General features: G+C 49.9%; 1 protein-coding gene across 1 annotated transcript in view; it reads left to right on the forward strand.

Moving 5' to 3' along the window:
- The first annotated feature begins 222 nt into the window (after window positions 1-222).
- TRIOBP (TRIO and F-actin binding protein) overlaps window positions 223-13,254 on the forward strand; it is a 76,536-nt gene continuing 63,504 nt past the window's right edge. The window contains 6 exon segments of the mRNA XM_078147300.1: window positions 223-286; window positions 371-549; window positions 5,151-5,290; window positions 9,735-9,954; window positions 11,877-12,015; window positions 12,795-13,146. Coding sequence (XP_078003426.1) covers window positions 430-549; window positions 5,151-5,290; window positions 9,735-9,954; window positions 11,877-12,015; window positions 12,795-13,146 — 971 coding nt within the window. The 5' untranslated portion in view covers window positions 223-286; window positions 371-429.

Below are 13,254 nucleotides of genomic sequence, written 5' to 3' on the forward strand. Positions count from 1 at the left end.
TTGGGTGGACTGATCTGTGTGACCACACAGTGTGACTCTAGGGCCTGTTTCTTCCTCCCTCAATTCCTCATGACAGCCCAGAGGTGAGCCCATTATCCAGGTGCAAGTGGCCTGACTTGTCTAAGGACCCCATAGCTAAGTATGAGAAGCCCCACCCCACAGATAGCTGGCTCCCAAATGGTGATTTTATTTTTCTTTTTTGCACATAGTCATTCATGAAGCCACCTTCTAAATCATGGAGAGGCTATGACTGGCATTGGTGAAGACCTGATGTGTGTCTGTGTGGGTATGTGTGGGTACATGGGTCAGTGGGAGGAGGGTACTTGGGAGCAGGCATCTGACATCTGTCTTCTTTCCTATTGCATTCTAGGTGACTGCCAATGATGGGGTCCCATTCTGGGTGACAGTACTTGCCTGACCTTTTCCATTATGGAGAAGGTGACAGACAATGTCCTGTGTGAGCACTCTGAGGCCGGTGTGTTTGCAAAGAGTCACTGCCAAAGTTGTTCTGAGGCCCACAAGACTCCCTATGACACCAGCGTGCACCTAGTAAGCCAGTCATATCAAGCCAACCGGGTGAGAAGGATTGAGGACAGGGAATGGGGGCAGACGACTAAGTCAGAAGACCTGGATTCTAGCCTAGACCTATCATCTATGCACAATGTGACCTCGGCCAAGTCAATTCTCCCATTTAAATTTTCTTATCTGAGAAGGGGGTGGGAATTGGGGAGGTTAAATTAAGTGATCACAGAAGCTTGAAAAACAATTAGGAGGCACCCTGGGGGTCATGTAGTCCACCCCCCTCCCAAATGTAAGGTCCTTGAGGGCAGAATCTTGTTTGGGACTTTGTCTTTGTAGGGCCAGGCCCTGTCCAATGTGCCTATACAAGGTAGGTGCTTTAAAAACACGTGACCGATTGAGCCAGGGATTGCCCCCAAACCGCTTCTAAGATGTCCCTGCCTCCATTCCATTGGTACCATGGGCTGTCTGTGACAGGGGTGTGGCCCATGCCCACGGAGCCTGCCAAAGCCAGCTGACCACTGCCTGGGGCAGGAACCTGGAACTCTGGCCCCATAACTTCCTGGGTTCCAACCCAGTAAGTGTCAAACTTGTAAAAGTCATGGAACAGTCATGGTTTTTGTTTTTAAATACATTGAAAGAACCTGGAACAGGGCACCAAGTGGACAGAATGCCCGAGGCTCTCTGCTGGTGTTTGTGGTCGCGCTTGGGAACAGATGCACAGGTTTAGGCAAATAGTCCGTGAGGAAGAGAAATTCATCTGATTCAAGGCAAAATAGTGTCAGAGAAATTTTGAACTGAAAGAAATTGGTGCTTTTTATAAGGACACCATTCTGCATGGGGAGTTTCTTTAAAGCCTAGCAAAGCATCCAGAGAATGCTCAGATGGTTCTGGGGGGAGATCCCAGTGAGCTGGGTAGGAGCTTAGAACAGAGAATGTCAGAGCTGGGAGGGATCTTAGAACAGGGAATGTCAGGGCTGGGAGGGAGCTTAGAACAGGAAACGTCAGGGCTGGGAGGGGCTTTAGAACAAGGATCCCAGTCAGCTCCCATGGAATCCTGGCCAGGTCTGTAGGACTCTAGCCACTCAGCCCTTTAAACCCAACAGACCTATTAAGCATCCTCTATAGAGGTGTGAGGCACTGTACTCCAAACCAGGGAAGCTGAGATTCAAAAATGACTCAGCCCTACCAGCATAGACATACATGAACATGATAGAAGGTAGAGAAATTTGGGGTATGGAAGGATTCCACCACTGGGCTCTAGGGAAATTTCAGCAGAAGGGAGAGGTGGTGATCAGGAAATCTGCTCAGAGGAGGTGACATCTGATAAGCATTCTGAGAGCCTCAGCTGTGGAGGAGGGCTCACTCCAGCCAAGGGGGATGACCTGGGCACATGCTTGAAGGAAGGACATGGCAGCTGAGGGTAGAGGTGAGGCCTGAAGGAGAACAAGCTTCCACGGAACTATAGGACCTAAGACCAGCTTGAGAAATCCCACTCTAACCTCTGGGCTAAGCTGCCACTCACTAGACCACAAAGGAGATTTGGGGACAGAGCACAGAGGGGAAACTGAGTCTACCTGGATCATGGGGCTGCCCAGGTAGCAGTGGCGGTGGTTACTGGCAATTCTTAGGTTCCCTGGGTAGGAGGATGGATGGAGATGTGTGAAGGTGTCTAAGAAACCAGCTTCTCTCAGGGAAACTAGGTCATGGCCCTAGAAGAAGGGATTTGGGTTGTTCATATGAGGGGAGGGAGGGGAAATGAGGAGACAAGAAGGCTGACATGCCAAATCAGTGAAAGAGAACTGAAGGTCAGGTTGGGCATGCCCAAGGGGAGGGCAGAGGGAGAAGAAAGGAGAGGCAGCAAGTGCCATGTGGTGAAACAAAGGCCAAGTGGCCGGCCAGCACTGGGTGAGCTGTGCATCTGACTCACCTCCCCTCTGGCCTCTGGGGACAGCCTCCACCCAGTGACCTCCCCTGATTCTGATCTGGCTGTAGTCAGGACAGACTATCCCCAGGCCTGGGCCCTTGTCCCCTCCTTCCCACACAGGGAAGGCCTGCATGGTAGTGCTCTCTGCTCAAGATGGGGGAGCCCATAGTGGTCCCAGAGAGCTGGCTCTGCCCTGGGCCCTGGTGAATGGCGTTCGCGGGGGCGGAAGGGTCTGAGGCTCCTCCAGAAGGATAGAGCCGAGGGGACAATTTGGCCCTGTCCTCTTGTTCGGGTCAGGCCCTGCTCACTGCCCCCTCCTCCCACCCGGGGCGGGGGGAGGGGAGGGTTGGATCGGAGCCCTTTGAGCCCCGGGCTTTGTCCCCATGGGGAGCTGCAGTGTGTGTGTCTCTGGGCCCCTCTCCCTGCTCCCTGGGGCCCTCAGGTGAGCTCGGCAGGTGTCAAGTTCCGGCGGTTTCATTTGCGGCATTGTTCTTGGCCCCGCTCCGGCTTATGAAAGAGTAATGAGGGCCCCTCACTCCCTCCTGGCCAGCCCCTCTAGGGTTACTGCTGCCTCTGTTGGGGTTGGGAGTCCGGGCCTCGGTGTGGGGGCCTGAGCATCGCGCCCCCCGGGGGCACAAGGGTGCTGACAGCCGCCCTGCCCGAAGACCTCAGGCCATCTTCCCCACCAAGGTAACCAGAGAAGGGGCGGGGCAGGGGTTGGGCGGCACTGGGAGGCCGGCTCTTCCCCCACTCCTCAAGGGCTTGGGACGAGATGGGGGAGCTGGGGAGGGGAAGGGGGACACACTAACTAGAGGTGAAGAGCGATGAGTCTCCCCGGCTGAGCCCAGAGCGGCCACACTTCAGCCATGCCCCTGCCCAGGACCTGAGGATAGGAGAAGACTGAACAGGAGAGCGGAGGAGGCCCTCTGGCCAGGCCCTTCCAGCCCTGTCAGCCCTAATCCTTACGCTTCCATAAGGTGCCCCGAACCGCCCAGTCCCCCTCCCCCCATCCCAGAGTTCTCCTTTTCTCTCATCTTCCATTTTTCTCTTTTGGCTTAGTTCCGGTTCTTTAATGTTGCCTCTACTACCAACTACGCGGGGTTCCCTTTGGCCGGCCATGGGTCACCACTGGGTCCTGGTATGCATCTCTGCGCTAGACTGGAGCGCGGATTCGGAGCCCGGGCCCTCTGAATTTGTTTTCAAACGCTCTCCTCGGAGCTGTATTTCAGTGTCTCTGATTTTCCTTGTCATCCCACGGAATTAATGCTCTTAAAACATGGTTCTGTGAAGGGCTAGGACCTAGAAAGGGTTAAGAACCCCCGGACTATATTCTTTCTAGCTCTTAACTCGTCTGGGTTCTATCGTTCTGTGTCCCTCAGACCCCTTTCGGCTCTGAATGTGATTTGACATTCTGCCCGCTAAGATCCCTCCCAGTTTGAACAGAGGGATTTACAGGCACTCAGTCTATGTTCTATGATTCCTTGTTCTCTATTTTAAGGTCCTTCCCAGTTTTCACAATTTACGTTCTAACATTCTATGACTTAACATCCCTGTCAGCCCTCCCATTCTAGGTTCTTGAATCTCTTCCAGTGCTCACACTCTACGTTTTGGCGTTCCCCCCCAGCTCTGACACTCTGTGTCTAAAGTCCCTCATAGCTCTGATATTTTATGTTCTAAGATACCCTGCCAGTTCTGATTTATTTACATATTCTATGTATTAATTATTATTTTAGTATTTGTTAGCACATGTTCTATGTACTATTATGTTCTAAGGTCCCTCCCAGCCCTAACATCTATGTTCTAAGGTCCTGCTTAGTCTTGATATCTTGTATTCTAACATTTTAAGGTTTCTCTCTCCCCAGCCTGAATTCTGATACTCCAAGTCCTAAGAGCCTTCCTGGTTCTGACATCCTATATTCTAACATCCTATATTCTGAGGTCTCTTTCAGCTTTGATGTTCTACGGTACTAAAATTTTGTTTTGGAGTCCTCTCAACTCTGCCATCCTGTTCTAAGGCCCCTCCCAGGCCTGATATTCCCTATTCTAAGCTTCCTCCCAGCTCTGACATGGCTTTTTCTATGTCTCCTCTCAGCTCTGACACTCCCTGTTCTAAGGCCCCTCCCAGCCCTGACATCCCCTGTTCTAAGGTTCCTCCCAGCTCTGACATTCCCTGTTCTAAGGGCTCTCCCAGCACTAACCTTCCCTGTTCTAAGGTTCTTCTGACATTCTGAAGTCCCATGAGCCTTCTTTTCCCTAATCCCTCCTTCTGTCCTTATTCCCTGTCTACCTTCTGACTTCTCTTGCCCCCCCCCAGAAGCACATCTCTCCACCCATAATGCATACAGCACAGTACAGGTTACCGGGCATATTACAGGTATGTCACTGGCTCAGCACAGCGCCCTGACTTTGGAGGAACAGGAGTCAGAGCCAGAAGGTACCATAGAGACCATCCAGGCCAACCTTCTCATTTCACAGAGAGGGAAAGCAACTTTCCAAATGTCACACAGCCAGTATCTCACACACCACACACACACACTCTCTCTCTCTCTCTCTCTCTCTCTCTCTCTCTCTCTCTCTCTCTCTCTCTCTCTCTCTCTCTCTCTCTCTCTCACTCACTGTTTGCCCCATAGAAGTTGCTAAACCCCGCATTTGGGTACCTGCCCCTCTATTTCTCAGGGGCTACTCCTCTCCTCTCCCCTTCCAGGAGACAGGGAGGTCTGTGGGGGCTGAGGCTCCTTACCGTGATCTGCACCAAGGTGCCCACCACCCCAAGGATACCCTCTGCATCTTGACCTCCAGGTGTGAGTTGGTGGTGGCCACTGGCCCTGAGCAAAAACCTGAGAGGTAGGTCCTGGTCCAGAGACCTGTATGTCACCTTGTCTGTGTGTAGGGGATGGGGGGACGGAATGCTGCTGGTGCCAAGAAGTCTTCACCTGAACCCTTCTCCTGGCTGGCTGCTCTAGCCACGCCCTCTGGTGAGGTGCTCATCTTCGTGTGATGCACTTCCCCATGCCCTCACCCAAAAGACACCAGGTAGCCCATGATCAGATTCCTGTCATCAAAGATGCCATGCTTCTCCCCCACCTTTGCCACCCCCACTCCCCCACTTCTTCTTCCTTGTCCACTCCTTTGGGAAAGGCAGTGATATACTGGACACAGGCCCAGACTTGGGGTTCAGAGACCTGGGTTCAAATCCTGGTATTTCTTTAATAACCCTCAGCCTTATCTGTAGAATGGGGACAATACTCTTGGTCTGCCCAGACTCACAGACATGATGAGGACACACATTTTGCAGACTCTGTAATGCTTCACAGACCTAGAGATCTGTGATTTCCTTAGAGTGGACCTTCCCTGATTCAGGTCAGTACCCCTCCCTGTCTCCACTGATGTTCTTCAGGAGTTGTTTTGGCCAAAAGAAATCATTCTCTGGGGGCAGCTAGGTGGTGCAGTGGATAAAGCATGGGCCCTGAAGTCAGGAGGACCTGAGTTCAAAACCGACCTCAGACCAAGCACTTAACACTTACTAGCTGTGTGACCCTGGGCAAGTCACTTAACCTCAATTTCCTAAAAATAAAAAATTTTTTAAAATTTTTTTTAAAAACTCATTCTCTGGTGACAAACTCTAGAGGTATCTAGGCAGCATGATAGAGTGGAGAGTGCCCTGGACTTGGAGCCCAAAGAATCTGGGTTCAAATCCTGCATCAAACACTAGATATGTGACCTAGGCCAAGTCTTTTATCCTTAGGTTCCTTAACTGAAAAATGAGGGAAGAGGGATTAGATTCAGTGGCCTCCAGTCCATTCTGGCTCAAGAGACATGGTCCTACAATAAGTTTGTCTCAAGATGATGCTGGGTTTTTTCATCTGGGTGGGACCTTTCCAACCTGGTATTCTCTTGGGCATTTAAAGTCCAAGGTCACCTCTCCTGACAATGAGCCTTGGCTGAGGCTTGTAGACCTGGAGCTGGAAGGGACCTCAGAGCCTCTCATCTTACAGATGGGGAAACTGAGGCCCAGAGAAATCATAGGATCTTAGAGCTGGAAGGGATCTCAGAGGCCATCTAGTCCAACCCTCTCATCTTACAGATGGGGAAACTGAGGCCCAGAGAAGTCATAGGATCTTAGATCTGGAAGGGATCTCAGAGGCCATCCAATCCAACCCTCTCATCTTATAGACAGGGAAACTGAGGCCCAGAGAAGTCATAGGATCTCAGAGCTGGCAGGGACCTCGGAAGCCATCTTATCCAACTGCCTCATTTAACAAAAGAAGAAAGTGAGGCCCAGGAAGGGGAAGGAACCTGCTCAGGGTCACACAGGTTATGTAGCAAATGGTCAAAGCAGAAATCTTTGAGTCCAGAGTCCAATTCTTTCTCTCATACCTCCCTGTCTCCCTTATTCTGGTTATTATGCCAGTCCACGGCATGGCCAGACCTTCCCCCAGAGTGAGGGCTTTTCCAGGTGCAAACTCTAGACAGCTGAGGTGTCTCACAGCCCATATCACGTTTCCACTTCTCCTTACCAAGTTCACAGCATCAGACAGTCTCTCCCAGGTCCCTTTGCCACCCGCCCTTGCAGGCCCCTCCTTTGGGCTCTGCTGCTGCTCAGCAGCCCCCCGGACTGACCTGTCCACTTGTCCAGTCTCTGGAGGCACCCTCTGCTTCCATTTTGGATTCCAGGAACACCACTGTTGACCTTTCCTCAAAACTGGAGGGTTTTGTCTCCTCTCCCGTCCCTCATCAACTCAGTCGACCCCTCCCGTATTTTATTCCACTTTCTAGACTTTGTAAGTTATTCCTAAAAAAAATAAAGTTTTCATGATAGACTGTTTGAACACCACACTTATTTCTATTGACCCTTCCCAGAGAAAGTGGGTCCTGCCCCCCAACCTGTCTAGGCAACATTCCCCACCCCTGCCCCCCAAGACAAGAGGTGTGCTCATTAGCCTTTATCTGAAACAAAGTCATTTATTGCATTTAATCTGGGATCCGCTGCTGTTAAACACTGCTTTCCATCCCCATTGTGGTCCCACAATAGCCTTCTCTTCATTCTGCTGAGTTTTCCTCTCTCTCTGAATTCCTTACAATCCTTATTTCTTATGAGGTCATTGAATTCCATTCCGTTGTGATTCACACAATTTGTTCAGCAATTCCCAACTGATGGGCATCCACTAGGTTTCCAGTTTGGGGTGGGGGGTGTTTCCAGCTTCTTGGGGGAGGCTCAGTAAGGGACCTTACTTTCAAACTCTGACCCCTCGAGGGTAGGCGTCCAGCAGGGAGATCCCTCGGTTGGAGCCTATTAACACTTCGGTGACTTTTCTCACACAATTCCCAGTTGTGCAAAGCGTTGGGCTGATAGGCATCTCCACCACCAGCGCATCAGGGGCCTGACTTCCTGGAGTCTCTCTGTGGTTGACTGTTTCGATCTTTTATCATCTTGGGGGATTTGTCAGGAGTGAGGTTGCATTTCCCAGGACTAGCTTTTCCCGGGTCCATCTTTTCATATGGTTATTAATGGCTTGCAATTCTTCTTTGGAAAATTGTTGCTATCCTCTGGCCACTTATCCGTTGGAAACTTTTGCTTAATCTTGGGCATTTTGTGAATTCTGTAGATATATGGATGAAGTTATAAAATCGTAGACTTAGACCTGGGAGGACCTCAGAGGTCACCCAGTCCAATCTCCCCATTATACAGAGGAAACCGGCAGACAGGCCTGGGAATAAAATTTGTCCAATGCCTGCTCTGTGCCAGGCACCATGCCAAGCATGAAAATACCAATACAAGTAAAAGAAAGTCTCTACCCCTAAGGGCTTACAATTAATAAGAAATTATTACAATTATAATTAATAAGGAGCTTATAATTAATAAGGGACAACAATACAGAAAAGGGAACTGAAAAGAGGGGAGGAGGGAGAGGGAAGGTGCCCATACTAGGGCATGGTGGTATTAGAGCTAGGAGATTGACTGGGAAGAGAATGGAGCAGGGTTGGCTTGGCCCTGTCCCTCAAAATGGAGGTCCCTAGGGGAATCACTAATGGGAGAAGGGGAATGGCATGGAGGAGGAGCAGTGAGAAGGCAGGAGGGAGAAGGATGGCAAAGTCCACCATGGGTCAAAAACAATTGATATAGGAGGATAAATATAAACATTTGTAGGAGCAAAGTGGCAGAGTGGATAGAGGGTTGGGACTTGGAATCAGGAAGACTTGAGTTCAAATCCTGCCTCAGACACAAGTTTGGGGACCTGGGCAAGTCCTTTCACCTTCCTTAGCCTCAGTTTCCTCATCTGTAAAATGAGGGTACTCATACCACTTACCTCCCAGCAGATGAGATAAAGTGCTTTGGAAGTCTAAAGTTTTACAGAAAGATTGGCTATTAAGTGAGGGAGTGCTAAAGGCAAAGCTCTCTGGCCCTGGGGAGTCCCCACTAACTTTATTTATTTTCAACTGGGGCAGCTAGGTGGTGCAGAAGATAGAGCACTGGCCCTGGAGTCAGGAGGAGCTGAATTCAAATCCAGCCTCAGACATTCACTCTGTGTGACCTTGAACAACTCATTTAACCCTGATTGCCTCAAAAAAAAACCCCAACTGTTTGGGGGAGAAAATTAGCTGGTAATGAATTTTTTAAAAAGTTTGTTATCTTTTGCACTTACAACACCCTGATTCCTTCCTCCCCTCTCCCAGACAGCCATCCCCCAGAATGAAGAATTTTTTTTAAGAAGGAAGAGGGGGAAAAAAAGATTCAGCAAACCTACCTGACCCCTTTCAAGTTTCATTGTTATATTTTTAAATAGTGCCACCTGCCCCTCACCCCCAGAAGCAACAGAATACTGGACTTCAAGCCTAGAAACCCCATTCAAATACCAGCTGTGACCTTTACTAGTTCCTTGGCCATGGCACAGCCCTGGAGCCTCCATTTACTCATCTGCCAGATGGGGCTAGTAAGGAGGATATATTATCATCCCCATTTTACAGATGAGAAAACTGAGGTTCAGAGACAGGAGTTGTTCTATATATAAATATCTGTGTAACACACATATTTCTGTCCGTTTCTCCCAACTCACTATTTCTTTTTGGAAGGGGAGGAGCCACAGGATCTGATTTAGAACTGGTAGTGAACCACTGAGTGATTTTACAGATGAGAAAACTGAAACTCAGAGAAATTAAGTGATTTGCTCAGAGTCACACAGCTATTAAATGTCTATGGTGGGATCTGAACTCAGGTCTTTCTAACACCAAGTCCATTGCCACAGTGCCTTTCATGTCCTGGCAGTAGCTGTTGTATCTGTCTTTTTAGTCTCAAGGTTCCAGTGCAGCGGCACTCAGCAGAGAGTTCCGTGGCCCAGCCTGGGGGCCAAGAGATCGGGGGTGGGGTGCCCTACCTAGAAAGCCTGATCAGCCCACAGTTGAGAAACTCCTCAGAGGACAGCCAGGCCAGCAAAGCCGCTGCCAGCATCAGCCCTGACCGCAGCACAGGCACCCACTGTCCTGATGATACCAGCACCCCAGACGCTGCGGTGAGAAGGGGCAGGGAGGAGCTGGGGGTGCAAGTAGCTTGCTCCTGTGTTTATCCCATCAGATCACCCGGGCCCAGCCTGACCTGGTGGACAGAACCCTGGGCTTAGAGCCAGGGGACTCTGGGGGGGGGGGAGTGAAATCAGAGCTCTGTCAGCTGTGTGACCACAGACAAATCACTTACCCTATCTGAGTCTCTTTCCTCACCTATAAAATGGGGATGACCAAGAAGCATCTTAGAAAGTGGACAAAGGGGAGGGGAGGATGGGGGCTTGGAGTTAGGAAGACCCAGGCTCAAGTCCCTTCACAGCCCACCGGCTGTGGGACCATGAGCAGTAACTTCTCAGTGCCCAAAGGTAACTTTCTCAAGTTCCCAAGGCAGGGCTGATGTGCACTGCAAGAGGGAATTTTCTCACTGAGAGTCCCCTAGCCTGGTGGAATCACAGGACCTGGGCATAAGGGATTTGTACCACCACATTATGGGGTCTGGTGAAGGTACAAGGAGATGAGAAATGTGGACCTGCTTTGAAAGATGCTCCAGAAACATGAGCTCTTGGCTGAATCCCAGAGCTAATGGGGCTAGCCTGACAGGTTCCCCCTGCCTCCAGCCAAGTTCATTCCCGGGGCTAGGCTGTCTGGTTCCCTTTGGCTGTGAACCCTGCTCTTCAAATTAGGGGCTCTCTCCAGTGCACAGGCAAGACTTTCTGCTCACACTTTTTTCCACAGAGAGGGATGGAGTTGGGGGCAGGAGCAGTAGGGATCTGAAACCCCTAGCAGAACTTTGCCCTGTGGGCTTCTGGGGAATCACAGAAGGTACTTAGAGAATCTTGGGCTCATCCATCTGGAGCCGGGAAGGGACCTCAGAGGCCATCTAGAACAACCTCTTCACTTTAGAGATGGGAAAACTGAGGCCCAAGGTCACAAACTTAGTAAATGTCAGAAGTTGGATTGGATTTGAACCCAGGTCCTCTGACTTGGGTCTGAGCTCCTTCACACAACATGATGCAATCTTCAAAGGGCACCTAGCGTTGACCTCCTGGTGGTCCCTTTTTTTTTTCCTTCCAAGGGCATATAAGCGGTGAGAGGCCTCCATGATTCATATTTGATTTATGAGAGAAAGGCAAATGGCCATCCTTCTTATTAATTCTTCACTAGTCATAATTAATAAAATGATTACCCAGAAAAAAAAGACTAGGAATTTATTTCTTTCCAGCTTATCATTACTTGTTAATGTCATCCTTTTTTTGTAAGCAGTTTTATTTTTTAATTTAATTTTTTAGATTTTTAATTTATATTGGTATTTCTTGTTTTTATATCATCTTTATTTATAAATATACCCCCTTCTGCATCTACTACCCACCAAACCATCCCTTGTTAAAAAAAAATTTCAGGGGCAGCTAGTTGGCACAGTAGATAGAGCACTGACCCTGGAGTCAGGAGGATCTGAGTTCAAATCCAGCCTCAGACACATAACTGTGTGACCCTGGGCAAGTCATTTAACCCCATTGCCTAGCAAAAACAAAACAAACAAAAAAAAATTCAAAGCACTTCAGTAAAACTAACCAGAATATCACTTGAATCTCCACCCAAGTCCCCCACCTCTGTGAAGGATCCTAGGGTCTAGATCTGGAAGAAACCTTAAAAGCCTGTAAGTACAAACCCTTCATTTTACAGATGAGGAAACTGAGGCACAGAGAGGTTAAGCCAATTGTCCAAGGTCACGCAGCTAAACAACAGGGATGGGATTTGAACCTCGGTCTTCCCGATTCCAAGTCCAGTGCTCTATCCACTGTGCTACACTGTTCTGAGATCCCTTCTTAACACTCCAGCTTAGGCACTGCTCCCTGACCCCATAAGAACCTGGAAACAGGGCCCCTTGAGCCAAGCTTCCCCTCCCAATCCCTTACCCCTTGTGCCTGTGCAGGACTCGGATGCTGTGGACTGGCCCGATAAGCCTTGGGGCTCTGACGGGCTCATCATGATGTTTGCCAAGCGTCAGGAACGCACACCGGCCGACAGTCCCCGGAGGGCTCCATCCTCGGTTTCCAGGGCGTCAGCCACAGGTGAAACTCTGGGACTCAGGAAGGAAGGTAAATTCTCCTTCTGCATCAGGCTCAGTGCATCCTTCTGGGGAGGAGGAGATGCTGAAGTGCCTTTCTGGAAAGGGGAAAGTTACAGGATTTCAGCTGGGGTGGGTGGTTCTGGGTCAAGAATGGAAATCTGGGGGTTCAATGGCACAGAATCTTGGATCTGGGAAGGACATCAGAAGCTGACAAGGCCGGACTGAGCAGGAATCTCATGACATCATCCATGACAAGTGATCACTACGTCTTTGGGTTCTACAGGGTTTGAGGAGGAATCACTAGTTCATATAGAACCAGAGACAGAAAATGTCAGAGCTGGGAGGGGCCCTAGAACATGGAATGTCAGAGCTGGGAGGGGCCTTAGAACAGGGAATGTCAGATGTAGGAGGGCCCTTGGAATAGAGAATGTCAGTAAAGTCACTGTCCAAAGGTCCTCTCAGCTCTGACATTTTCTGTTCTAAGGTCCTTTTCTCCTCTAAACCGTATGATCCTGACATAGGGACCTCTTTATAGATGTTCATAATACATGAAGGTAGTGAGCTCAGGTCACCCTCACCTGCTAACATGGAAGAACCATGTTCCAATCTCCAACCTCCCCAGATATCATCTCAAAGTCTCCAGTGGCTCCAAAATGAACTAGTGGGGCTCTTCACTGATAATGCACCAGGGTGAAAGGTGTTAGCCAATCAATGATACGGCCCAGTGCCTCACCTTGTTGTACCTTTGGTGTTCCAGAGTCCCCCATCTTCTCTTTCCAGATCCTAGTCATGGGAACCAGAATTCTAGGGAGAGCCAGTCTAAGTGTCGTGGGGAGAGTGGTTACTTCTCCTTGGAAAGGAATAAGTTGGATTCAGCCCAGGCCTCCAAAAGTCTACAAAGTGGACTTAGAAGTACATCACGAAACCCTGGTCCTGCAAAAACCACATACCATGACACACCCCAAGCCTCATCTCCCCAGCGATCCACCCAACAGGACACTACCAGGGCCTCATCTCCCCAGCGATCCACCCAACGGGACACCACCAGGTCTTCCTCTCCCTATCGATCTACCCAAAGGGACACCACCAGGTCCTCTTCTCCCCATCGATCTACCCAAAGGGATGCCACCAGGTTCTCTTCTCCCCATCGAGCCACCCAACGGGACAATACCAGGGCCTCATCTCCCCAGCGATCCACCCAACGGGACACCACCAGGTCTTCCTCTCCCCATCAATCTAC

This window comes from Phascolarctos cinereus, unplaced genomic scaffold (genome assembly GCF_003287225.1).
Source record: "Phascolarctos cinereus isolate Bilbo 61053 unplaced genomic scaffold, phaCin_HiC Scaffold_1;HRSCAF=81, whole genome shotgun sequence".
Classification (NCBI taxonomy): Eukaryota; Metazoa; Chordata; class Mammalia; order Diprotodontia; family Phascolarctidae; genus Phascolarctos; species Phascolarctos cinereus.